Source organism: Nelumbo nucifera, chromosome 6 (assembly GCF_055504915.1).
Source record: "Nelumbo nucifera cultivar China Antique chromosome 6, China Antique-T2T, whole genome shotgun sequence".
Taxonomy (NCBI): domain Eukaryota; kingdom Viridiplantae; phylum Streptophyta; class Magnoliopsida; order Proteales; family Nelumbonaceae; genus Nelumbo; species Nelumbo nucifera.
This window is the reverse complement of record NC_142654.1, coordinates 56,089,538-56,117,252: the sequence shown is the minus strand read 5'-3', so window position 1 is coordinate 56,117,252 and position 27,715 is coordinate 56,089,538. Positions and strand designations below refer to the sequence as shown.

The following is a 27,715-nucleotide window of genomic DNA, read 5'->3' as shown; positions in this document are numbered from 1 at the left end:
TGAGAGAAAAGAAATGAATACTTCTTTATAGACGCTTTCATTGTCCTTTTATACATAACAATAAAAGTCAAAAGAAGAGAGGTACAAGACAATTAATGTGTAAATGAACAGATCGCCAATCTGAGAGTTTGTAACTTTAAAGATTATACCTCAATCTATTGTTTGCTTTTCTTTCTTTCTTTTTCCCCCTTTTTTCAGCCTATTTTACAGCCCTCAAGGGATAAGATGGAAATATAATATGGATATACCTATCCGAAAGCTACATACAGGCCAACTAATAAAAGAATTTCACAGCATATTACATGGAAAAATGACAAACAGCTATACGATGAGCCCCCTGAAAGAAAACCCAGGACGGATTAGAAACTCGGCCAAGTTTAAGCAGATCCATCAGTCCATGGTACCAGGTGGATCTACTCTTTTATTATGTTAAGGAAGGCCATGAAAAACAGCAAATTCAAAAAAAAAAAAAATGAAATTTACTTTTGTATGACCTTCAGTTAAAGGGCATGTATATGTTGTTATGAAGTGAAAGCAATGATCCTATCTGCAATCTTTGTGCGACAAATCGGACATTCAGAACAAGCGAGCGAGCAAGGTTTGCACACTGCACACAGTATACCAACGTGATAAATAATCCCAAGTGGAGGAAACAAGGTGATCAACTTAAGACCACTTACAGCAAAAATGTCGGCATGGCAGAAGTATTGCTGCAGTTGGTACTTCAAAGCATACTTTACACATATGAGAATTTGCATCCCCATTCCCAAAGGAATCATGTTCTTTTTCCTTCATCTCTTGCATTCGAGCCTGAAAACATGAGAAGACAAAGGAGCAAATAGTTTGCCTCCAAGTTATCAAACTGCAGAACAATGATATTAACATGTGCTTGTTTTCCAGCTTTCTAAATGCACCATAATTAGTAAACATATTCAAGAGACGTGATGGAAACATAAAATGCATTCCTTTTACAAAAGCCATGGTCAAATTTACTAGGAAATTTGTAAGCATAAATTTCATTTGGTTCCAACTAAAATGAAAATAAAATTAAATAAAACTGGTTTTATATACACCTTTTTAAACATTGTTTTGGCTATTTGTGCACAATATCTCTGTCTAGTTTACTGCCGATGATGTGAATAGCTTGGAGCTGAAAAGAGGAAGAAATAGATATTCCAAAAATCCTAAGAATCCATGATAATTAAGATGGGAAATAAAATGATAAAATAGAATATTAAGCCCCTCTTGTTTTAAATAAAGTGCATAATTAAATTATTGTGAATAGCACAAAAGTGACATTTGGGAAATGAAGCGCATATTTAAGTTCAATTAGCAAGATTAGAGATGAATTTAAACGAGAAGAATCAACCCATGCGCATATGAGATTTATATCAATGTTGTCAACCTTTACCTTCAACTGAACAACCAGAGGTTCCAGATCAGCTCCACCCTGAACCGTTTTCGTGTCATCTGAAACTTGTATCTCATCTATGTTCTCACTGTCATGTGTTTTTACATCATTTACAAGGTCTACTCCATTTGTAGACCTCTCATCGGAATTCAACTCCGGGATGGCTCCCCCCTCTTTCTTCAACTTTGCAACAAGCACCCACATTCCTGCTAAATCATTTTCCAGAGCTTCCTCTCTTTTCTTTGCCTCATCAACCTTCTTTCTATATTCCTCTTCTGCAAGTTCCTTTTCGGCTAAAGCAGCCTCAAGAGCAGCCTCTCTTTGTTTTCTTGCTTGCAGCTCCATCTTCACGTCTTCTGGATCAAGATTCCAATATTCAAGATCATCATAAACTGCACCATGCATTTCATTGCCTCTAGTAGAAAGCCGACCTTTTCTGCCAGGCTTAATGCTATCAATCTTGCTATCAGAATATTTGCGAATAGCACCATTACTGGTTTGCATACCAGCACCTCTAGAATATGCCATATCTTGAGCAGCCAACAATTCTTTTGCTTGTCTTGCATTCTGTAATGAAAGTTTAGTAACTTCTCCTGCCAAATTTTTCAACTCAACAGCAGCAGCAGATGCCAATTCCTTTGCATATGAAGCTTCTTCTGCTAACTTTTGATTCTGTACACGCAAACCACTGTTCTCTTCCATAAGTTGAACATGTTCCAGCTTTAACTTTTCATTCTCAATTTCCTGGGAAGAACAGCAAGCACACATATATGTTAGTTACAAAATCCAACTGCCCAAGAATGATGAAAGAAAAGCATAGGAATGATATAAGGTACATGAGAGGACACAATATCCAATTTGTGGTGTCTACAGGAAGTTAAGTACATCTTAGCCACCATGTTAGAACCTGTCACTTTCACCTGGGGGGCTGCATTTTTTATGCCTTTTTGTAATGAACCCAACTTTATTTGACAAAAACTGCACAGGTTTATCAAGTTAAGGAAATAGTGCAATATGTCCCAGGGTTCTGATAATATTGTCTAATTTGTAACAAATAATAAAAAGGATTTGGTACAAAACAACACAACAATTTCTTGCCGTGAACAATGGAACCCACTTTCTCTCTGAATTGCTGACCTTCTACTGGTGTGGAAGCCGGTTGAGAAAGTCAGAACCAACCACAATAAAGAACAACTTGTGAGTTTTTCTAATTCAGGAAAAATAAACTCATGCAGGACCCATTTTTCCAGAACATACTGCCAAGAAAACAGCTAGCACTGAATACCACCTAAAGAAACACTATCTAGCTCAGCCTTGTATGCGTGTCAATCTGGCAGCACACATAAAAGGGGAGGTAAGAATGCTACAGGTGCCAGAATAAGCATGACCTCAACAAGTTCAGATTAGCATCTACCACCAGTCACCTGACAACGTTTAGAATGTCACCAACTAATTGGGGGGAAGGGAGGGAGGTTGCAGATTTTTCCCATCTCTGAAAACACTATTGAAGTAGTAAGAGTTTCTTGGCCAAGTTAATGGTATTTTTATAACAGTATAAGTTTTATTGTTGCAGAATAAATAACTTTCATGTTCATCAATGAAATTCCACCCAAGCTAATACTGCTTCCACATCGTTTTCATAGAACACAGATAAGAAAACATATTACAAAAAGGGGAAATATAAATATAACTTTCATGTTCAATTCATCAACATATTATTCATAGAAGCACTTCATAGAACACAGATAAGAAAACATATTACAGAAGGGGAAATATAAATTATGAAAGAGGATGCAATTTGCCAGTAAAAGTAATTGAACCAATGCCATCAATGATCACAACAAGGTTAGTCTATGAGAATGTACAAATATAGATGCAATACATGGCAGATTGGTTATTCAACACCAAAGTCATCAGCAAAAACCAACAAGTAAAGTTGCAGAAAGTAAAGATGTCCATGGTATGCTGTTTCCAGCAAACCCCAGCAATCACCTGAGACTGGATTTTCTTTTTCAATTCATCAACATATTCTTCAGAGAAGCACTGGTCAGATGATGATTTATCACTCGATACTGAAGCCAGCTGCTGCTGCAGGAGCAGTATTTTCTCTTGCAGTTCCTTGTTCTCTGCACACTGTTAGCAATTATGGCAATCAAAAGCTTTGTTATAACCTAAGAAAGGGAGAACCAAAGAAGTAAACCAAATACCTTCAGACATAAAGTATGCTTAGTAGCATATTCCAACTTGCAGAAATAAATTGTTCAACAATTGGAACAGATAAAAAATGGATAATGTTTCCTAACAAATATGAAGTCTTTTTATATCAAAAGTCAAAAAATTAAAATACAATGCCCGAGACAATAACCTTATCCTGTAACTGTTCCTGGAGGATGCGATTGTCTGCTGATTTTATCTGCATCCATTGAAATCCACAAATTAATCAACTGACCATATAATACAACTGAATTGTAAACCAGTGTCCTACCATTACCATAAATTACTTAGGCTGTATTTGGATTGTGAAGGTGGAAGTGGATTTGAATTCCATTTGGAATTCTGCTAAAATATGGAATTCACAGGCTAAAAATCTCCATTTTTCCAAATTCTTCTACACCGAAAAACAGACCCAGATAACATAATCCAGAAATTAGCAGATTGGAAATTATTCCGCAACCAATTTCAAATCCACACTAAACCAAGTTCAACCTTAAAGACAATACTCAATAATATTCTAGCAATAGAAGTTTCACAAAACATTAAAGCTGTAAAATAAGGTGACTTCTGTGATGTTAAATATATAAATAAACAGAATTAGATGCACACCTCCAGCTCAAAACCCTTCTCATTGCATTGAGTCATCAATCTCATAACTGTCTGTTAAAAAGAAAAAGGTAAGAAGAAATTTAGTTGATATGATAGTGAACAATAATATCCAATAAGGCAGAAAAAGGAAGAACAAAAAAGAGAGCAATACCTGTTGCATATCAACCAAGGATGCATTAGATATTGACGCTTCACCACTCTCAATAACTCGTTGCTCTAAGACCCTCATTTGTCTCCTTTTCTCTTGAATTTCAGATTCCAAGTTCTGAATCTGAATTTCAGAAAACATTGCAGTAGTAAATTACAACTTGAGAAAGAAAAGAAAACATCATATAAGAAGCACGCTTGTAAATGCACCACTGTCCCACACTGTGAACCAATACCACACCTAGATATTACTTCAAGTTAATACACGGCAACACTTGCAATACCATAGGAGTTCTTTGTGACAAAGTTGAAATACACTAACAAAAGTTACATGCAACAAGTAAACACAAGGAGACAACATTACAAGAATGGTAAGGATGAATGCAATATATGAAAATTAGTGTTATAGCCCTAAAAGACATGTAGTCAAATTACATACCCCCCCCCCCACACACACACACTTGAATTGTAGAAAATTACAAATATAAAAAAAAAAAATAACAAAAAAGAGATGCATTGAAAGCTAATGGAAGAGTGGACAAGGACTGAATATAACCCTGCTGATCCATTTAATGATACATGAATGGGAGAAAAATCTGGATCAAATCCATTTTACCATCGGAACCAAAAAAAACCCATTTAACCTTAGGCCAATTTAATTTGGCAAAAGTGTAAAAATTGTCTGAATCTCTTATTTTATCTAGGATGAACTCTGACAGGAATAATATTCTAGCTTTGAGACTCAAGTATAATGACATGAGTAAATGATACTTAGACAGAACAGAAGAAATGTGTACTTGAGATTTTGAGCCTTCAGGATCATTTACAGACTGTTCCATCAAGCGTTTAAGAGTACTGGTGCTGAATGCAATCTCTCCAGCTAGCATCTTAACTTGTTCAACAAGTAGATCCATCTCATCTGAAGTCATCCCACCCTGAATTTAAGATGAGAAGACTAAGATATAAATAACTGAATTTAAGGGTTCATGCTCAAAAACAACCAGTGGAACAATACAATAAGAAAAGCTATATGGAAAAGCATACAATCCAAACAAAGTTGAAAATCGTGCTTTCACACAATATATCTTAATTATAAACTGCTGAAACACGGGCCACACACAGGAATACTGCATACTTTGAAATGTGAAGATATCAATAGTAAAACATTATCCAATTACAGGTAAACCAACTAAACTGAACTGCTGTGTTTGATTAAGTTTGGCATTCATAAGATAAAATTACAGAAAGCAAGCAAGTTAAACATACCTTTGGCAATTTTGAAACACCAGCAGTCCCACTGATAAGTTCACCAACTTGAGTAGATTCTGTAATTGAACTGCTGATTGATGATAATTCTTCATTCCACTTGCTTGAAGATCTCCTGTGTTTGGGATCACAAGAAGGATCTGATGCCACTAACAAAGCAGATGGCAAGTCTTTCTGGTTCTCGCATTCAGCGAGCAATGGAGAACCCTCACGCAAAACATCCAATTTCTGACATAAAATGAACATGTCAGCATAAAAACAAGCTTTCCGTATGAATATGACATGTACACTAAATGATAATATCTATTTCATTTTCATAAGCTATATATATATATCAGTTTCTTTTGGGGGGAAGGCAAGATTTTTGAGTTGATTTGTTGTCATCATTCTTACTAAGAATTGTTGGGAACAGCTAAAGAAAAAATCTGTTAGAGAGGAAAGGCAAGATTAAGAATGAGGATGGACAATTCATTACCTCAAATTTTTGTTATTCCCCAACATAATATCCCTAAATCATTCTCTCTTTCTTAGCTAATTTTTATTTATAATGGAAGTTGATGTCATTATTGCATTCTTTCAGAAGTATTAAATTGTTGTTAGCCTCCAAATGCTCAAACAAAAATGCAGTTAAAAACAGGGAGAGAGAGAGAGAGCATAAAAGAGTGGAAATTTTTCTTAACTTTCATGACCACCGGAATACAAACTTACATCATCTTCACTAGCAGAATGTCGTCGCTGATGATTTGGCACATCACTCAAGCATCCTGGAATGGTATTTTTTGTTGAAACAAGTATTAATTTGGTTAGCCTTTGGATTCTACTCATGAGAGCTGCCTTTGCTTCTTCTTCTTCCTCTAACCTGGACTGCATTTTAACTTGACCCTCTTCCAACTGTTTGAAACAAAACAAAATGGTATAAATAGAAAGTTTGGAACTTAGCTACAGGGTTGAAAGGATTGCAAGAGAGTTAAATGCTGAATTCAAGTGGGTAAGGAATGCAAATGGGTTAGCTGACTCCCTTGATAAACAAGGGACAGCAAGGCAACAATTGTTTTGGGCTTCTTTGTAATCTAGCTTATGTTTTTTGGGGAGACACCCTGGTCATCAAATTGTAATGCTTTTTCACGCAATCAATTAATAAAATAAAATTATTTGCTGATCAGAAGAAAAAGTTTTGGAACTTAGCTACCACTTTTTAGAGAGCAATGCACAAAATCATCAAATTAGACATGACAAAGATACCTTCTGTCTCAAGTTCATGATCTCTTCATGGCTGACACCAACAAGCATCCCCTTCCTCAGCTGATCAAGTTCTTGTTTGAGGCTTGAAATTTCTCTTTGATACTTCTTAATCAATGACTTCTCATCAATAATCTGAAATAGCAAAAATTCCCAAAAGAATGTAATTGCAAGCTATCATCTTTGAGTGTTCAATTTTTGCGACTGGAAATAGTATCTTATAAAGATGGCATACTAAAATTTATATGTACCCTATTTCGTGAAGCATATATTTCCACTCGTTTTGCCCTACTTGCAAACTTCAACGTATTGTGTGTCTCCTCCATATTACTAGATGCAGGAGTAACTGTGCATATGAGCTGTAAGAGACCAATTACTCAACATTATGAAAGGTAATTTAATATATAGAAAAGCATGCAATTAATTTAATCAAATCACCACTTTAAGACCATCCATGGAAAGAAAAGAAAGAGAAAAAGAAGACAGGCAGAAGAATGTGATTTTATGTGGGAAGGATACACTTTGTGAAGCTTGAATAAGTGACATAATTGCCTATAAGCCAGAACATTGTTCAACACGCATTGCTCTACAAACTCACCGAGACGTGTCCATGGCCGCTCAATGATGATTGCAGAAGGCGGGTGAGTTTGGAGTCACGATATGGAACATGAGAAGCTTTTCCCTCACTCAGTTTTCCAATTACCTTCACATTTCAACTTCATAATGAGTGCATGCTCTTGAAAATGACACTTGGAAACATTTTCGTGTCTAACAGAAGTCCTTAATGATACATCCTCATTGAGGCAGAGAAGTGGAAAATCATGTACATGTAAACAAAGAAAGAATGGCTCCATGCTTCAATCTCTCTGAGCATAATGCCAGTGAAAAAGGAAAAGATAGATTAAGTATAAAATATAAACCTTAAATAATGTATTAAATGCTTCAGTTTAGATCTATTGCACTAGCAAACTAAAAAAGGGGCATTACCCAATGTTGGTCCCAGCTATCTAGGGTCTTGGGAGGGGTGGGCTGGATACGGACCTAACCTTTGGCATTATTTTGCACAAAGTGGCCGCTCTCAGACTCGAACCCGCATTCACACGCTTGTCATCCCGAGATTTTACCATTGCACTAGCAAATTCAACAGTTAAAAACCAACTATATAGTATGCAAATAGATACAAGAACCTACAGTTCCAAGAGTTAGAAGGCTTTTGTTTATGTAAGATCCTTCTTTTCTCCTTAGTCCTGTAGTTTCAGTCTTTGAACTCTCAGATCCTGCTAGATCAATCAAATTCTGCAATAAATGTATAAAATAAAGTAAGATGAACCAGCAGAAGAGTGAAAGGAGTCACTCAAGATTAAAGAAATGAGAAAAAATTCTTAGCATACAAGTTGAGAAAATATCACTCCATCATATTCGTCGCCATGGGCACTACTTTCAATCATCTGCAGGAAAATATAATGAATGAGGAGATGATAGATGCATGAACACAAGTAAGATGAAATCAAGTACCAAGAAACACTGAATCAGACTATGAAATTGGTATTAAGTGTACTTCAGTAAGCAATTTTAAATATACATCATCGGGCATGCATAGAAACACATGATAAAAAAACACATAGAATCACCAGAGAAAATCAAGTAAAATATGTTTTTTTGAGAAAACTTTAACCAGGACTCATTAAAGGAAGAAGAGGTACATGAGAAGATGTACAAAGCAGGGGAAGAACCCCAACATTTGAGGATTTAATCAATTTTGTGTAGATTTAACAGTAATTTTTTATATGTTAATTGTTAGATAGGAAGTGGGACCACAGCATTTATTTTAGGTCCTTCGCTGATTGTTTCTTAAGTCGTTTATGTGTTTTTTAGATGCTTGCTGCCCTATAAGAGCATATTAGTCATTGTACTCCACTTTATATTTTTAACATAAATACTAGTGAAGGGGGTGGCCAGAATTAAGCTCTCTTTTTCTTTCTCAAATCTCTTCCTCTTCTTCTTCTTCTCTCTCTTCTCTTCTTCAAGAAAATATCTTTTCTTTTACAGATTTTTAATTCAGCAGATTTCTACTATTACAGAGGAAGCTTGTTGCTATACAAATGATCCAAATACATGCCACATTTGGCTAAGCCATCTGTTGTATGACTGTGTTCCCTAGGAATCCAAACTCATTTTACATTTAAACAGTCCAAAGAGTCCCTAGCCTCTGCCAAGTAGTGGCTCAACCTCCAAGCCCCCCTCCCCCCCCCCTCTTTGTCTCTTGACCATTTTATAGTATTTGCTGAATCACCTGCAATGATTAAATTCTGGATTCCCAAATATTTTATTATTCTGATTCCTGTGAGAGCAGCCATCACTTCAACCTTTGTGGAATCAGCCAAACCAATTGGACCGCTAAAAGTCCAACAAATGTTGCTCCTTTCATCCCTTACTATGCCTCCAATACCAGCTAATCCAGGGTTACCTAAAGCACTTCCATCAAAGTTTAGGGTCATCACTCCTTCACTAATGGGGTCAAGATGTCTCAAGGTTGTTTGATGGAGGTGAGGGAGAAACAGGAAGGGGTAAGCATCTCTATTGAGATCATTGACTGAGAGTCCTTTGAACAAATCTAAATTAACAATCCAGAGGTTGCAAAGGTAAGTAATGTCCGAAATTAACTCCTCCAGGGACCTGAATTTGTTGTCAAAGAGACGTTTGTTTCTTTCATCCTAAACTCCCCACAAGACTGCATGTAGCACTGATTGCCAATAAACTTTACCCCTTTTACTTAAACTTGTTCCTTGCCATTGATGCAGAAAGTCCATAATGTATTCTAATATAACCCAGCTGTAACCTGCCATTTTCAAGAAATGGAACCAAACCTTTTGGGTGAACTTGCAGTGAAGAAATATGTGATCTGCTGATTCACCTTCACGGAAGCATAAAATTAAACATGACGAGAGATGGACAATCTTCCCAAATACTTTTTCTGTAAGAGATCACAAGTATTTAATTTCTGGAGACAAGCTTCTCAGACAAAGAAACAGACTCTTGAAGGGATGTGGCTACACTGGATCTTCTTAAATGGAAAGGAGGAATGTTGTTCATCAGCAATCAAAACCATGAACATAGACTTGGAAGAGAATTCGCCAATAGGGTGAAGGGTCCAGATTCTGGTGTCAGAATAGGAGGGGGAGATGTAGGCTTCTTTAAGGGTCTGAATTAAGTTTATTAGTTTAGAAATCTCCAAGTCCCATAGACGTCTTCTAAGTCAAAGGTTTAGGGTGTTCTCGGCAGTTTGGTCTGGAAAGCAGGAAGAAACATTGGCTTCTTGGTCAAGGGTGAGGTTAAAAGGTCTAGGGAATGAGGCTGCAAGGGTAGTTTCCCCCTACCAAAGGTCCTTCCAGAACTTTATTTTAGAACTGTTGGAATAATGTTAAAATAACTTAGTTGCAGATGTTAGGGCCTGTTTGGCTAATTAAAGTGTTTTTTTATTTCGTTTTTTTATTTTTGTTATGTCTGTTATTGTACTCAGGGGCACAAGGGTCTTTTCCCTTGTTATTTCTGTCACCCTATATATAGTAAAATAAACACTGGCGCCGCCAGTACTGTTACATTGCAAACCTTCTCTCCTCTCCTCTCTTCTCTTCTCTTCTTCTTCTCTTCTCTTCTCTCCTCTTCCACTTATCTCTGGCCGGCTACACTGTCAAGATGGTATCAGAGCGGGAATGCTGATTAAAAGAGAGCAGATCGATCAACCCTACTGTCAAGAGAAGATCGATCAACCCAAAGAACAGATCGAACAGACTAGCAGAAAAGAAATCTGATTCTGGACTACAGAATAGCTACAACTGGTACAGTTCTCCCTATTTTTTCTCTTCTTTACTCTCCTTGGTCATGTGCCGAGTGAAAACCCTATGAATCTGGGGCGGCTGAATGCTGTCAAACCTGTGTAACCCTAGTTTTCTTGGATCGTGTGATCCTGTTCATGTGTTAAGACAACTGTAGGTCAATGCTGACCTGTCTTCTCAATGGTTTGAGTTGACTATAAGTAAGAAGGATCTCTCCTGCTGATTAGTGGCTATTAGACATTCTAGAATTCTGGTAGGTGGGGACTGATAAAACTATACAGGTCTGAAATCTGCCGAATATTACCTCAGTTTTTGTCCGGAATTTGGTACTGTTTGTGCTCAATCTGGTTGGTAAACCCGAGTGTGTGGGTGTGAACTGAGTAGAGCATTGTTTTGTGGAGTAAAGAGGGGTCCTAAGTCCGGTGTTTGGGACTGATTAACTGCTTGACCATGTCGACTGAGAATTCTGCTACTTCAGAGATCTCAGGAAGCCACAATGGAGTGAGTGGAGGAATGGATATGAGCTTTCCCATGGCTGTCATTCCCTTTGATGGTCTGAATTACCTTGAGTGGTCTAGGGGGATAAAACTCTACATCACTGCTAGGGGGCGAATAGGATACATCAATGGGAGAGTAAAGGAACCGAAGTATGGAAGTGCTAAGCATGATAGGTGGAACCAAGAGAACAGTATGGTGATGTCTTGGCTCTTGGTTTCAATGCTGCCACGTGTAAGGAAAACTTTTATGTGGGCTGAAACTGCTTGTGAGATATGGGAACAAGCGAAGTCCACTTATTCAGAACAGAGACACTATGCCAAGATATATCAACTACAAGCTGAATCTTCTACTTGCAAGCCCTATAAGTCACTTGTATCACAGCAACGCGTGTTTGCCTTCCTCCTAGGGCTGAATTCGTCATATGAGTCCATCAGGGTACAGATCTTGGGTAGTAAAGACTTGCCATCAGTCCAGGAGGTGTATGCCTTGGTACAGTCAGAAGAAAGCAGAAGAAGTGTGATGAATGGTGTAGAAGGGGAGTCAGTTGCCCTAGCGGTCCGGGGAAATTCAGATACAAATGTCGGAGGTGGCTTTAAAAGGGGTGACACTCAGAAAAAATCAGAAGATAAAAGCAAGCTTTGGTGCACTCACTGCCAGAAGACACGACACACTAAAGATACATGCTGGGATCTCCATGGAAAACCTAAATGGGCACAGGATTTGGGTAAGAAGTCAGCACCGGATCAGGGCAAGAAACCAGGCCAACAAAACCAAAAAAGGTATAACTCAGCTAATATGGCATCAATAGAAACTAGTCCTTCCGTAACTCAGGAGAGACATCCCGGTTCTGACCCTAAGGAAGATATTATCAACTCCTTCCATGAACATTTGGAATTGTATGGTAGGACTCTCCGCCAAGATGATTCTGGGCCTACTCCTTCTACCTCATTTGCGTCTACATCAGGTAATGCCACAGCCTTCCATGTGTCATCTCATACTACTGATTCACCTTGGATTATTGACTCCGGAGCCTCAAATCACATGACCGATAAGTCAAATTTGTTCCAGACATATAACCTTCTCTCTGGGAGAGATAAGGTAAGACTGGCTGATGGTTCTTTTTCTACCATAGCTGGCCGAGGCACCATATCTCTCCCACTTGGCCTTACTCTTCCTAATGTCCTGCATGTTTTGAAATTACCTATTAATTTGTTGTCCATTAGTAGTATTACTCACTCTTTGAACTGCTCAATCACCTTTTTTCCGTCTTCATGTGTGTTTCAGGATTTGACCTCGGGGAAGACGATTGGTAGAGGAAGCATGGTGGATGGTCTCTACGTGTTGGAGAATAATGCTGGTCTAGTGGCGACTGAGTCCACAAGTTCGTCGAGTGAGAGTCAGGCCTATTTATGGCATAGTCGTTTAGGTCATCTTTCTTTTGAGTCGTTAAGAGTTATGTTCCCAAAGTTGTTTGAGTCCTTGTCAGTGAGTCAGTTACAGTGTCAAATTTGTCAGTTGAGTAAGCATTGTAGAAGTTCTTTACCTTTAAGAAATAAAAGATCTGAATTTCCATTTCATATTGTTTATTCTGATGTTTGGGGCCCTGTTACTCTACCTACTGTGGCTGGCTATAAGTATTTTGTTACTTTGATTGATGATTATTCTCGATACACTTGGGTTTACCCTATGCGATCTCGAGATGAAGTGTCACAAATTGTGAAAGATTTTCAACGCATGGTGTTCACTTAGTTCCAAACGGAAATTCATATTTTCCAGTCGGACAATGCAAAGGAATATTTCCATAGTGATCTCACGAAGTTCTTTGCTTCGAGTGGGTCACTTCAGCGAAGCTCTTGTGCCAGGACACCCCAACAAAATGGTGTGGCTGAACGAAAAAACCGTCACCTTCTCGAAGTTGCTCGTGGCTTGCTGATTCATATGAATGTGCCAAAACAGTTCTAAATGGATGCAGTATTGTGTGCAACATATATCATCAATCGCATGCCCTCTCGGCTACTAGAGTATAAGGCCCCACATCAGCTCTTGTTCCCTACAGCCCCGCTGTCCACCATTCCGATGCGTGTTTTTGGGTGTCGTTGTTTTGTCCACAACCTGTCACCTACTCATGGTAAACTTGACCCTCGGGCTATTCCTTGTGTTTTTCTTGGTTACCCTTCATCTCAAAAGGGGTATCGTTGCTATGATCTCATTGCCCGCAAGTACTATGTTTCCATTGATGTCTCATTCTTTGAGAGTCAACCGTTCTTCTCGGTTTCTCCTCAGGGGGAGAGTAGGGTTGAGGAGAAACAGGCGACGACTCAGATTCAACTACTACCTCCTTTACCCGATCCTCCTCCGTTCCGGGTTTTTCATCGTCGCCATAAGAGCCAACAAAGTTCAAGAGCCGTGGAGCCGGACACTATGCAACCAACATCATCGGATTCACCCGAGGCAGATCCGTCTCATCAGCCAGGTACACTTGCTCCCATTGCTCCTTTAAATGTTGATTCACCTGTCCCCAATGATCTTAATATTCCTATTGCTAAGAGAAAGGGTGTTAGATCTTGTACCACTAATCATCCTATCTCTAACTTTGTGTCCTATGAATATGTTTCACCTTCGTACCGTGCCTTTCTCTCTTTTGTGGATAGTGTCCCCATCCCTAAGACCGTGGCAGAAGCTTTGTCAAAACCTGAATGGACAGATGCAATGCAGGAATAAAATGATGCCTTACACAAAAATGGTATGCGGGAGTTGGTAGATCTTCCTGAGGGGAAGGAACCAGTGGGGTGCAAGTGGGTGTTCACAGTGAAACACAAAGCTGATGGAACTGTTGAAAGGTACAAGGCTAGACTGGTAGCAAGAGGCTTCACACAGGTATATGGAGTAGACTATGCAGAGACTTTTGCTCCAGTAGCGAAGATGAACTCCATCCGGATTCTCCTTAGCAGCAAATCTTGACTGGGATCTTCACCAATTGGACATCAAGAATGCCTTCTTGAATGGTGACTTGGAAGAGGAGGTGTACATGACCCAACCCCCAGGGTTCTATGCCAAAGGCAGTGAACAAAAGGTGTGCAGGTTAAAAAAGTCCCTATACGGGTTGAAACAATCACCTCGGGCTTGGTTTAGTAAGTTCCATTTAGCAGTCCAACAGATGGGATTCAAACAATGCCAGTCAGATCATACCCTGTTTGTAAAAAGAGGTGAAGGTAAAATTGCAGCTCTTATTGTGTATGTGGATGACATAATGATCACAGGAGATTGGGAGGCTGAAATCCAGAGACTAAAAAAATTCTTAGCCACTAAATTTGAGGTGAAGGATCTAGGCCCCTTACGATACTTTCTTGGAATTGAAGTTGCCCGCTCTCACAAGGGCATCATTATTTCCCAACGGAAGTATGTACTAGATCTACTAGAAGATACAGGCAAGTTGGGGGTAAAACCATCTGATTCACCTATTGAACCTAATCACCATCTAGGAGACAGTCAAGGAGAGTTTTTGAAAGATGTAAAGATGTTCCAGAGACTCGTGGGGAGACTTCTGTATTTGTCTATGACCAGGCCTGATATTGCCTATGCAGTGGGTGTCCTTAGTCAATTCATGCACAGCCCGAGGACAACTCACTTTGAGGCTGCAGAGAGGATCTTGAGATATCTCAAGAAGTTTCCTGAAGCTGGTTTGTTGTTCCAGAAACACAGTCACTTAAAAGTGGAAGTATATACTGATGCAGATTGGGCAGGAACAATCAATGACCGAAAGTCTACTAGTGGTTATTGTGCCTTTGTAGGAGGAAACCTTGTCACATGGAGAAGCAAAAAACAAAGTGTGGTGGTTAGATCCAGTGATGAAGCAGAGTATAGAGCGATGGCTCATGGGGTTGCGGAAATCATGTGGATAAGAAATCTGTTAGGTGAACTGGGTTTCGTAGTAAGCAATCCTACGTCACTCTACTGTGACAATAAAGCTGCCATCAATATTGCTGCTAATCCAGTTCTGCATGATAGGACGAAACACATTGAAGTGGACAAGCATTTTATCAGAGAAAAACTTGAAAGTGGAGAAGTGTGCACACCATATGTCAGCTCGAAAGAGCAACTTGCGATATCTTCACCAAAGGTCTTCATCATGTGCGGCACAAAGACTTGTGTGACAAGTTGGGCATGATTGACATCTATGCTCCAACTTGAGGGGGAGTGTTGGAATGATGTTAAAATAACTTAGTTGCAGATGTTAGGGCCTGTTTGGCTAATTAAAGTGTTTTTTTATTTCGTTTTTTTATTTTTGTTATGTCTGTTATTGTACTCAAGGGCACAAGGGTCTTTTCCCTTGTTATTTCTGTCGCCCTATATATAGTAAAATAAACATTGGCGCTGCCAGTACTGTTACATTGCAAACCTTCTCTCTTCTCTCCTCTCTTCTCTTCTCTTCTCTCCTCTTCCACTTATCTCTGGCCGGCTACGTTGTCAAGAAGAACCATTTCCCACTTTATATCTTATAAAAGGAAAGAAAAAAGTATGGGTGGAGACAATACCTTAACAAGGATTTGTGGACTTTATCCTGTTCAAATGGAGATTGCTATCCCACCCATTTACATTTGATCCGTATTTGCTTGAGATGACAGCTGTCCAAAGAGCATTGGGTTCTTTAGGGAACCTCCACAGCCATTTACCTAAGAGAAGAATTTTTCTCTTTTAAGTGCCCAATTCCCAATCCACCTTCCTCTTTAGGCTTGCATACTTATTTTCAACTGACTAAGTGGCTTCTCTTTTCCCCACCTCCTTCCCAAAGAAAATTCCTTTGAAGCTTCTTAATTTAATTTCTGACTTTGGTTGGAATCTGGAAGACTAGAAAGAAGTAGAATGGCAAATTTGCTAAGGAGGCCTTCAAGAGAGTAAGCCTTCCCCCTTTTGAAAGATAACACATCTTCCAAGATGGCTAGTTTCTTCTCACATTTCTCCACCACCAGCCTCTAGAAGTTGAGAGATTTTGGATTCCCTCCAAGAGGCATCCCTAGATAGGAAATAGGAAGATTCTCCTCTTTACACCCCAACAAAGATTTGAAGCTATCTAGAAGTTCCTCTTCCACTGAGTTAAGAAATACTATACTACTTTTGCAAAAGTTAACTCTCAAGCCAGTGATGAGCTCAAAACATTCTATTATTCTTTTAGTGTGTGCGGTGTTGGTTATGGAGGCATGCAAGAAGAAAAGTATGTCATCAGCAAACTGTAAATGTGATATGTGAACCTTGTCCCTTCCCACTTCAAATCCCTTCACCAAATTAAGAAGAATAGCCTTATCAAAGAGATAGTTAAAGATGTCCATTACCAAAGTGAATAGAAAGGGGGAAAGCGGGCAACCTTGTTTAAGACCCCTACTAGCCTTGAAGTAACCTTTCGCTTCACCATTTATCAACACTGAAAACCATGAAGAACCAATATAGTCTTTAATCCACTTGATCCATTTTCTACCAAAGCCTCTCATCTTTTTTTTCTTTTTTTTTATCAGTAATAAACATCAAATTTTATTACTTGGAGAAAGAAGAGAGTACAGAAACAAGGGCAGCCTCGGCTACCATCAATATAATACATAGACAATTTGATATTCAGTCTTACAACTGAGCCCAAAAGCACTCTGCCCTATTTACCCCTTGCTTTGCTAGTTGGTCAGCTAGGCCATTTGCCGACCTAGGAGTCCATTGAAATATCAGCTGCATATCCCTTGAGAACCTCTTGAATTGTTTGATTTTGTTTCTGAAAAACCAAGGAACCTTCTCATTCTGTTTTAACCAACTTATTACTATTTTGGAATCGCCTTCAACTATTAGCTTTCAAATCCCCATTTCCAATAGATTTCTGCATCCCATAAATTACTGTCTTTAGTTCTACTGTTACAGAGTTATACTCTGCAATGGGGCCTGAGTACATTCCCATGATCACTCCGCTTTCATTTCTTAAAACCCCTCCAATTCCAGAAGGCCCCAGATTCCCAAAACTACTTCCATCAAAATTTAATTTCAAGAATCCTACCTCTGGGGGTTCCCAGCCCTTTAGTGCCTTCCGCTTAGCTGAAGTTGAGGCTGCAATTGTTCTTCAGTTCCTTAATATATCATCAATAGAGAAAGCTGAGAACAACTCCATTGTCTTTATCCAGAAAGCCACTTTTGCCATAATCCCTTCAATTAATGCTTCTTTTCTCCTTTTCTTTTCCTCAAATATACGTTTATTTCTTTCCTCCCATAAGGTCCATATTACTGCTGCTCTTGTACACCTCCACATCAGTCTTCCCCTCCTATTTGGCCAGCTGAAAGCAGAACCATCAAACAACCTAACCTGTCCAATCTGTCCGGAGTATTCCACCTGCACCCAAAAAGAGAAAAAAACCAATCCCAAGGCCCCTCATCTTCAAGATATCTACAATACAATCCCAGTCCACTTTGTCATACGCCTTTTCCAGATCTAGTTTGACAAGGACCCCTGGGTTCCCAAAAGATTTTGTCTTCCACACTCTCATTTGATAGCACACAATATATAAATAAATAATACAGGTAAACATACTTTCTAATACATAGATGGCTAGAAAGAACTATTGATGTTAGCATGTCAATGTGCACAATAAAAATATGCCATGTACCTATAAATTCATCATCATCTAAGTCTTGTCCCAACTATATGGGGTTGGCTACATGAATCCTGTTTATCCATTATATTCTGTTCAGTGCCATACCCATTATTAAATTATAGTCGTTTAATCATTTCTTATTACTTTCACAGTTTCACCCAAGTCCTTTTGGTCTACCCTTAGCTCTGCTAGCCCCTTCAATTTGTAGATAGTCTTCTATGCATGTGACCAAACCATCTCAATTTACTTTCTCATTTCATCACCTACTAGAGCCACTCCTAGGTTCCTTCATATGACTTGATTTCTAACCCTCTCCTTTCTTGTTTTACAACTCATCCATCTAAGCATTCGCATTTTTGCCACTCACTTTTTGGACATCTTGTTTCTTAACTTCCCAACACTCTGCTCCATATACAGCATAGCTGGCCTCACAATTGTTTCATAAAATTTTCCTTTTAATCGAAGTGTTATTTGCCTATCACACAAGACCCAGATGCACTGCTCCATTTTGCCCATCCTGCTCTAATTCTATGGACAACAACCTCCTCAAGCTCTCCTTTGTTTTGAATTATTGAACCAAGGTAAAGGAAGAAGTCACATTGAATTGTCTTTTGGTCTCCAATCCCAAGTGTACCCTGGTTTGCACTTCTATTATTGTTAAATTTCATCATCATCATCATCATCACCAATGCTTTATTCCAACCGATTATTGTTAAATTTACATTTAATCCTTCATTAGTTTCATTAATTAATACCATATCAGTAGCAAACATAAGGCAAGACAATTTTGCATTTAATACTTAGCAAGTTTCATTAATTAATATTATGTCATTAGCAAATATAAGGCACCATGGAACCTCTTAAATTCAATTAATTAATTTATGATAGTGAAAATAAATAAGGGCTAAGTGCTGAACTTTGGTGAAGACCCATTGTAACTGTAAAATCTGACGTCTCTCCCATAGGTATTCCAACATTGATTATTGCACCCTCATACAAATCCCCAATTAGGCCCACATACCTATTTGGATTCCTTTTTTTCCAAAACCTATCATATTACCTCTCTAGGGACTCTATCATATACTTCCCCCACGTACCTATTTTGCATTGCGGGACCTCCCTCTTCAGCAAGCAAATTTTACCTGGTCAAACTTCCAAGAAAACCCTACCAATTGTCGATTGGATAGGTTCCTCTTTACAGTGGATTGGGAAGTTGAATGGGGGATTTTAGGTGTTACAGCATTGCCGAGACCTATTTCAGATCATTGCCCAATCAGGTTGTCTCAAGAAAGACTAGATGGAGGCCCGTGCCCTTTTAGGTTTGAAATCATGTGGTTACTTCATCCAGAGTTTCTAGCTAAGGTAAAAGAATGGTGGGAAGTGGACCAAGTGGAATTCCGATGGAAGGGGTATAGGTTTTACAACAAACTACAACTCTTGAAAGCTAGACTCAAGATTTGGAATAAAGAGGTTTTTGGTAGATTAGAGCAAAGGAAAGTGGAAATCAGTCAAAGAGTGCAGGAGCTAGATGGACTAGAAGCTGAAAGAAGGCTGGGGGAAGAGGGTAGGGTGGAAAGATGGAATTTGAAACAGGAATTGGAAGATCTCCTTAGGAAGGAGATAAGTTGGAGGCAAAAATCCAGGTGCAAATGGCTAAAGGAAGGGGACATCAATACAAGGTTTTTTCATTCGTTGGCAAATGGGAGGAGAAGGAAGAATTCTGTTTCAAAATTGGAGTGGGATGGGCAATTGCTGACAAGGGAAGATGATATAGCTCAAGCTTTGGTTTATCACTTCAAATTAGCGTATGACAACCCAGGGAGACCTAGTGAGAGCTTAAAGGACTTGGAGTGGAGGGTGGAAGATAGTGTCTTATTGGAATCTTTGGAAAAAAGATTTGAGGCCCAAGAAGTGAGAAATGCAATCTTCTTCACTATCAAGATTGTTGGGAGATAATTAGAGAGGATTTGTTGGAGGTTTTTGAAGAGTTCTATGAGAGGCAAATTTAACTCGGGAGCAAATGCAACTTTTATTGCCTTTGTTCCTAAGAAGAAGGACGCTCTCCGACCAAAGGATTTCAGACCTACAAGACTGGTGGGAAGCATGTATAAGATCATCTCTAAGGTCCTAGCGCTAAGATTAAAAAAGATCCTCCCGTCTCTAATCTCATTGTATCAAGGGGCCTTTGTAGAAGGAAGACAAATTGTAGATCAAATACTTATTGCCAATGAATGTGTTGAGGTGAAGAGGAGGAGAAAGGAAAAGGGGTTGGTTTGCAAATTAGATCTTGAAAAGGCATATGACATGGTGGACTGGGATTTTTTACTAGAGGTTCTCAAGTGGAGAGGGTTTGGGGAGAGATGGTGCAGTTGGGTAAAGGGATGCATTTTTTCATGTCATTTCTCAATATTGTTGAATGGTGTAGCTAGGGGTTTCTTTCCTGCAAAGAGGGGTATTAGGCAAGGAGATCCATTGTCCCCATTCGTCTTTACCCTAGTAGTTGATGTGTTGAGTGCCATGATTTCGAGGGCCGATGCTAACAATTTGATAAGAGGTTGGAGGATTGGTAGGGAGGAGGTGGTGGTCACACACAATTTGCAGATGACATCATCTTGTTTTATGACAGGGAGGAAGGGGAATTACGGAACTTAAAGAGTCTAGTGCTTCAATTTGAAAGGAAGTCCAATCTTAAAGTGAACTGGGAAAAAGTTGTATGGGAGGGCTCAATTTAGGGGGAGAGGAGGTGGATTCCCTAGCTAGGATTTTGGGGTGTTAAGTGGGGGGCTGCTGGCCTTTACAATATTTAGAGCTACCACTGGGAGGGAACCCAATGGTTGAGAGTTTTTGGTACCCTGTAATTGAAAGATTCTCCAAGAGGTTAGCAATTGGAAGAGGAATTACATCTCTTTAGGGGGTAGGATAACCTTAATCAAATCAACTTTAGCCAACCCGCCAGTTTATTTCCTGTCTACCTTTAGAGTACCAATGAAAGTAGCTAACCAGTTAGAGAAGATAATGAGGGATATCTTGTGGGAACCAGGGGATACTGAGAAGGATCACTTAGTGAAGTGGGAGGTGGTTTCTAGGAGTAGGGATGAGGGAGGCCTTGGGTTAGGAAATATAAGATTAAGAAACACGACTTTGCTGAGGAAATGGATTTGGAGACTACCAATGGAACAGGACAAACTTTGGTCTGGAGTAATTGTTAGTATTCATGGATTGGCAGATAACGACTGAGATGCAGGACTCGACCCTAGGGCTTCTCAGTGTTCTCCTTGGAAAGCTATTCAAGGTATTTTGCCTCTTATGCTTCCTTATTTCAAATATGATGTCAGCGTTGGAAATAAAGTCTTGTTTTGGGAAGATGTTTGGGTTGGTGAAAACTCCCTTAAAGATAGATTCCCTTCTATTTACTCCTTGTCTGAAAACAAAAGAAAAGTGATCTCTTCAGTGTTTGTTGATAACTCCTAGGATTTGGGCTTGAGAAGAGGTCTAAGGGATTCTGAAATGGGGATGGTTGATGATTTGATCACTCAGTTAGGGGAAGTCTTTCTTGATCAGTCATGTAGAGATAGCAGAATTTGGAAACCTTCCCCTTCTGGTTTCTTTAATTGCTCTTCTTTCTATAACATTTTGCTTCAGACCTCTAACCTTGTAGGGAACTTTCCTTCAAAGGAGGTGTGGGGTAGCCCTGTACCTCCTAAAATTCAAGCCTTTTGTTGGAAAGTGGTACTCCAAAAAATCAACACCTTGGATTTATTGCAGAAAAAGAGGCCAAATATATGCCTCTCCCCCCATGTTTGTTACCTCTGTTTGGGTTCTGGTGAGACAATTTCACATTTACTAATCTCATGTCCCTTTGTGTTCTTTATTTGGTCTTGGTTCTCTTCTCTCTTTGGCTACAAGTGGACTCCCTCCTCAAGTGTGGTGAACCTCTTTGATCCAGCTTTTTACAAGCAACCAACGGTTCGTGGAAGGATTATGTGGAGAGCCACTAGAGCTGCTGTATTGTGGTCAGTGTGGGAGGAAAGAAACAATAGGATCTTCAAAGGCAATTGTAGATCCAAGGAAGAGGTTGTGGAAGGAATAACTACTAAGGTTATCCATTGGTTGAAAGCCTGTGATCTTTTTAAGGATTTCTCAGTTGAAGACATTTATAGAAGTTGGGGTATTGTGGCATCTACTACTACTTCCAAAGCTATGATACAGGAAGTTTGGTCCCCACTGGCACAACAAAGGGTGAAATTGAACTTTGATGGAAGCTCTATAGGTAATCCAGGCCCATCTGGTATAGGAGGTGTTTTCAGAGATAATGAAGGCAAGATAATGGCTTTGCTTTCAGATCCAATAGGAGTTGGAGATTCTTTAAGAGCGGAAATCTTGGCACTACATCAAGGTGTAAAACTAGCCAAACAATTGGGGCTACAGCAGATTGAGATAGAGGGAAACTCCAAGTTGGTATTTGGGTGGATGGAATCAGGGCAGCTGGGAATTTGGCAATATAGACAGCTGATAAGGGAAATTCTTAGCATAACAAGGGAGGTGGGTGTTTAGTTCAAGTGGGTAAAGAGATCAGCAAATGGTTTTGCTGACGCCCTAGCAAAACAAGGGACTGTAAGGGAGAGTCTTTATTGGGCAGTGCTGTAATGTTTGATATTTATTGGATCAACCTTTTCTGATAAGGGTTGAATTCTGTATTTCAGTTTAATTTATCTCTAATGAAAGTTATCGCTTCTGATCAAAAAAAACAATCTAACTTTATTTTTGCCAAGGGCAGGGATTGGCCTTGGCAATCAGGTTAACTTCTTTTGACCCTACCTGGTTATAGATTTGGTGGTTGGGCTCTGATGTTGAGGGAGACTCTCTCGTTGAGACTTTTCTGTTGGAGACAGATGCTCCTCCTTTTTGGCATCTTCTAATATTTTGTGCCACTTGCAGAGAGTTCACGAGTTTTCTCTCCTAATGCCCAGTGGTTTCTTTCTACTTCATAAACAATTAGGTTTGCTGTTTGGTGATGGGGTTTTAAGCTGTTTGTTTGCCACTTTGTTCTTACTTTCTTGCTGATTGTAGCTTCTTGATTTAAATTCTAAACATTGATTCAATGGAAATTGAATGAATATGAAATATGTCAATAGATGGGCAAGCATTGCAAAATATATAAATGTAGAAAAGAAAAATAAGTCACAAGGGATGTAGACTAAGATGGAATCAAAAAATATCATGGTTAATTTAACTATAACCCTAAGTTTAATACAGAATGATTACTAATGCTTCTCCAACTGAACACTACATACCAGGGTAAATATGGTGTGACTTCGGCTACTTAAAAGGTTGAAATTATTCGAACCAACATGGCGATGCTCTGTTATTATAAATATAAACATCATTAACAACCTAACAAGTCATGGACATATACATATATTGAAAGAAATATTTAGGTATAATAGATAGAAACAGTAACCCAAAAAGTACCTTCTCCAGCAGCAATAAAAGAAAGTGCATGCCCAGGAGATAATACGACTTCCTCTTTAATACCCTCAACATAGGTGCCCTGCAAAACTTTTGTGTCAAAGAATTAATAGCCCAGCCCTTTTGTGTCAAAGGTTTTCATGGTGGGGATGCATCTTAGACTCAAATTTGATTTTGCAGATACCTTTAGAACCTACAATACATGGACTATGGAAAATGGTAAACATAAAAAGAACAGGAGAATAGTTAGCCACGACATGAGAAGTTATAAAACCTGTGCATCTTCTCTGACACGCAAATTTTGTCCTGTTGGATCTAGGAGGTCATTTATCACCTGAAAACACAAGGAAAACCAGCATTTAAAATACAATGGACTTAATTGAATTACTGAAATAATAAGATAACTTTGAAACATTGAAATAAATTGAAGTCCAAATAACAAAAATATACAAGGAAAGGAATCAACAACATCCCAAAGACCTTATCTCAATACATACCAAGCATTTCATGTATTTACTACTGACCTCATTGTAGATTTCAAGATAAGACACACGAAGTAAGAATTCTCTTCCTGGAGTCTGCAAGGAGATTGACTTAATTACAGCATCCACAAAAGAAATATATCAACACAAGGAAAAGCAGATAAGATGAACAGAGTTGAATATAATTCCAATTCCAGGATCCCAAGTTTTATGCATTTGTTTTTCTTCAAACAAATAGTTTTTAATCTTCACAGAAGCATTAAGCAGAAATAGTAACTCTAAGAGTCGGGGGTCAATAGGGAATTCTTAGTTGGGGATACAGGGGTTTTCATTGTAATATTATAGGATAAGATGTGACTGTACTGTCATCCTAATTCTACTCCATGCCTTTCCCTACTGTTCAGTTTTGTGGAAAGTTGGGTTTGTTGGAATTATTTTCTGCCGAATATCATTAGAAAAAACAAAAACTCTAAGAGTCTGGGTTTATATAAATGGCCAGTAGCTGGAGGGGGGAAATCATTACAGAACATACATAAACAAACAAAACAAAAATCATTTTAGCAACCAGATAAGTCCCATAGAAAGAAAAACAATTAGCCATATACACAAAGCACTAGGCTTAAAAGTCTCATACTGAAAGCTGGAAAGCCACCTAGAGAGAGATAGCAGATGGAAAAATGATAAGAAATAGAAGGAAAAATGTGGGTCTCTTGGCAATAAACCAACAAGATAATTTGGTGAAGACAAGCAGTTTATGCACATACTTCAACCTTCAAAACATGGTAGACATCAATTTTACAAACTTCATAGATCCACTTACATCTTGGATTATGCTGAATACATCCTTGATGGCCAATGGTATAATACCTGGAGAATTTTGATCTCCCTGTCAAATAAATAGGTAAAAGAGTCAAAAATAAGATATAAGAGCTCTGACTTCTTTCTTTACCAGCAGCAATTACACACTGAGCCATTGACCCATACTCACAGGGCTGCTTTTCTATTGACATGACACAAATTTTAGTATGCTTTCTTCTTGCATTTCTGTTATAAGGGCCTAGAAGAGATTATTCTTCTTTAGGCTGTTTCAACCCTCTCCCCACCTTCTTTTTTATCTAAAAGAAAGAACAAAAAAGAAGTATGGAAAAAAAAGGAGAAAATAACAAAAAGGAAGCCCTAGAGCCACTATCCCCTGAGGAGAGAAAGGTAAATTTGGCATATAACATCTGTCCCTCTGTGTATCTGCAGGGGCACATCTGTCCCTCCCCAGACCCCGCATTGGCAGGAGCCTCATGCACTAGGTTACCATATTCAATAGCTATGATGTGGAGAACTTTAGGATAGGACACTAGGCTTTGAATAATTAGCCTTATGATAAAGGCCTTCAATGCACTGAACTTATTTTTACTTTTAACTATATTTTTGCAAAATATACTTTTCAGAAACAGGGACAAAAAACCTTTATCAGAGTAGCTACAACATGATCTCTATTGGTTGGCTCATGAAAACAATTGTAAAATCTAGTTTATTAATGTTAAGTAATAAGTATGTGTCCTTTTGAACGACAATTCTGACAGCCAATAGAGATCATGTTACAGTTTTCTCATGAGCTGGCCAATGGACACATGTTTTATTTATTGGTAATCGGATGGAAACATGCTTATTGCTGAATGCTAATAAACTAGAGATCTTAGGCAATCCCAATTCACATGTGCATTTTAAACATTCCATTACAAGACACTACAATTTAATGATCTGGATTGATTGACCACTTTTAAACAGTGGACCTTCGTAGAAGGGAAAAGAACTATGTATGTGTTTGGAACCGTGGGCATTCATTCGCTAAACATTTGTACTTGATTTGTTTGCAAAACCGAGAAAAGTAATAATGAACCCGTTTATTGACACTTAGGCACCATTAGGCACCACATCAGCGAAACAGTGAATAAACGCCTACCCATTGGGGGAAGCGCTAAAATGAAACTTCCCCCAACGGTAGGTGCGCACATAAATCAAGGCCTGCTTTTGCAATTCTCTATGCGTACAGATCCGCATAATGGGGGAATGCTGAAGTGGCGCCTATGTGGCAGCGTTTATTCAACAAACGCCCACGGTTCCAAACACCGCCTATGTCATCTCAGAGAGCCGGAGACTTACATGCATAGTGTGTGTCTTCCCACTGCTTGTAACACCATAGGCAAAAACAGTCCCTGAAAGGTAATGTGAGTGTTTCAATAAACAAGATTTTCAATACGATCAGGTTACTAAATTAGTAACACGATTCAATTAGAAACAACTTCAGTCCCCTAAAGTTCATTTTTGCGAATTCCTAAACTTGGATAAGACACAATACCATTGATGCCTTCCATTGCAGCCTTGACCACAGGTCGAGCAGCTACATCATAAACCTCTGGAGAAGTTGTAGAAGGTCCAAAAACCCTATCTGAAATACCAAAAACTCAGATGCTACAGAAAACATTAAAAACAAAAAAAAAAAGACGTGTATTTACAAATGTGCGAAAATGATTCACAATGCTCTGACCACTTTGAGAGGTCGTTTTGTCATAATAAACTATTCGATGGCAAATAGAGATGGAACAAAAATACAAGATTGCTGTTATTAATTGATGATTATTACATTCCAGATACCATAAGCAACAGTCAGAATTTTAATTTAATTGAACAATTATGTATATGAAATAGAAATGGAAGTCAAAGCATTGCTCCTCCATTAGCACCCGTATCATGATGCACCAATGCCGTTAATGCTTGAATTAGAAAATAAAAGGAAACTACTCTCTTAAATCATACAACCAAGTATAATTAATTTCAGAGAAAAAGAGATGAAAATTAGAAAAATAATATGTTGAAGGCCCGGTCAGAGCCTAAAAATGGCTATGTAGATAAGTAAACTTTAAAATTTGTAAGTTAATGGTAAATTATAATACCAAATGCATACGCTGTAGCTGGATTATACTCGCTGCGGACAATTTTATTCCCATCAGCATACCACGCGATCTCATCTCCTCGCTGAATTTCCCGCTCACTACAACAAGAAACCCCAAAAATGAATTTGTTGAGCTACAATGAACTAGCAACGCAGCCCTAAATCCCCAAATTCTAATATCACCAATACAAGCAAACCACGGATCTACCACAATTCATCCAGATCTAAGCCATACCTCAGCGGCCTAAACCGAACAGTAACCGAAATACTATCGCCTGATCTCGACGTAACAACCGGCTCTCCAATGAGCTCCTCTGCCGGAGCATAACTGACAGGAGCACGACTTCCGTAGCCCTTGGAGCCAAGGTACATTGAATCACTACGGCCACGAGTGGGCGTCATGGATCTGGTTGTGTAACCATTGCCAGAACCGTAGAACGACGAGGCCGAAGAAGAGCACGAGCGAGGGATGAATCTACCGTTCATGAGCGACGACGACGAAGACGAGGAGGAGTAAGGACTTGACGGTTTCCGGTAACCGAAAGGAGAGCTGCTCCGTCCCCTTGATGAAGAGGCCGCCATTGATCGATTCGACACCGACCGATGAAGACTCTTCCCTCGGAAGACAAGCGAAAAGGAATAGAAGTAGAAGAAGAGGAGGAGTGAGAATCTGTCAGTCTTCACATGCACCCAGAGACAAAAGCGAAGAACAATAGTTGTTTTCAGTTCTTTTTTAATGCTCGGCTGTTAATGATGCTTTAAAGAGATTGGTTAGTATGAGAGAAGCCGGTGCTGAGCGGGAACAAAAAACCGACTTGATTATAGGCTGGAGAGCGAAACAGAGAGAGAGAGAGAGAGAGAAGGAGCTAACCTTCTTTCTCAAGACAAGTAGAGTTGCAGAAGACAAATCCGAAATCGATCAGCCATTAAAATGGGATATGTTTGCGAGAGAGAGAGAGAGAGAGAGAGATTGT

General features: G+C 39.0%; 1 protein-coding gene across 3 annotated transcripts; it reads right to left on the bottom strand.

Moving 5' to 3' along the window:
* On the bottom strand, window positions 1-27,715 carry LOC104602019 (Kinesin motor family protein). Of its 3 annotated transcripts, none has more exons than XM_010265558.3 (25): window positions 26,977-27,715; window positions 26,743-26,840; window positions 26,148-26,237; window positions 25,952-26,004; window positions 24,615-24,680; window positions 23,837-23,890; window positions 23,587-23,646; window positions 23,316-23,394; window positions 23,138-23,205; window positions 8,278-8,334; window positions 8,078-8,182; window positions 7,485-7,589; window positions 7,138-7,245; window positions 6,890-7,021; window positions 6,356-6,538; window positions 5,648-5,875; window positions 5,179-5,316; window positions 4,386-4,505; window positions 4,235-4,285; window positions 3,777-3,824; window positions 3,404-3,544; window positions 1,412-2,155; window positions 681-810; window positions 484-607; window positions 1-337 (listed from the first exon to the last, which is right to left on the bottom strand). In XM_010265558.3, the coding sequence occupies exons 1-24, from the start codon at window positions 27,321-27,323 to the stop codon at window positions 522-524; spliced, it is 3,291 nt and encodes a 1,096-aa protein (XP_010263860.1). In that variant the 5' UTR covers window positions 27,324-27,715; the 3' UTR covers window positions 1-337; window positions 484-521. The 3 variants fall into 3 exon arrangements, with proteins under 3 accessions (XP_010263860.1, XP_010263859.1, XP_010263861.1); XM_010265557.3 differs by having other exon boundaries at window positions 495-607; XM_010265559.3 differs by lacking the exons at window positions 1-337; window positions 484-607 and adding an exon at window positions 1,074-1,150 and having other exon boundaries at window positions 677-810.

Coding starts and splice junctions, on each gene's coding strand:
- LOC104602019 (XM_010265558.3), bottom strand. CDS start 27,323: ATGGCGGCCTCTTCATCAAGGGGACGGAGCAGCTCTCCTTTCGGTTAC. Junction 26,238..26,742: donor AGCTACAGCGTATGCATTTG/GTATTATAATTT, acceptor TTGGTATTTCAG/ATAGGGTTTTTGGACCTTCT. Junction 23,206..23,315: donor TTTTATTGCTGCTGGAGAAG/GTACTTTTTGGG, acceptor TTATAATAACAG/AGCATCGCCATGTTGGTTCG.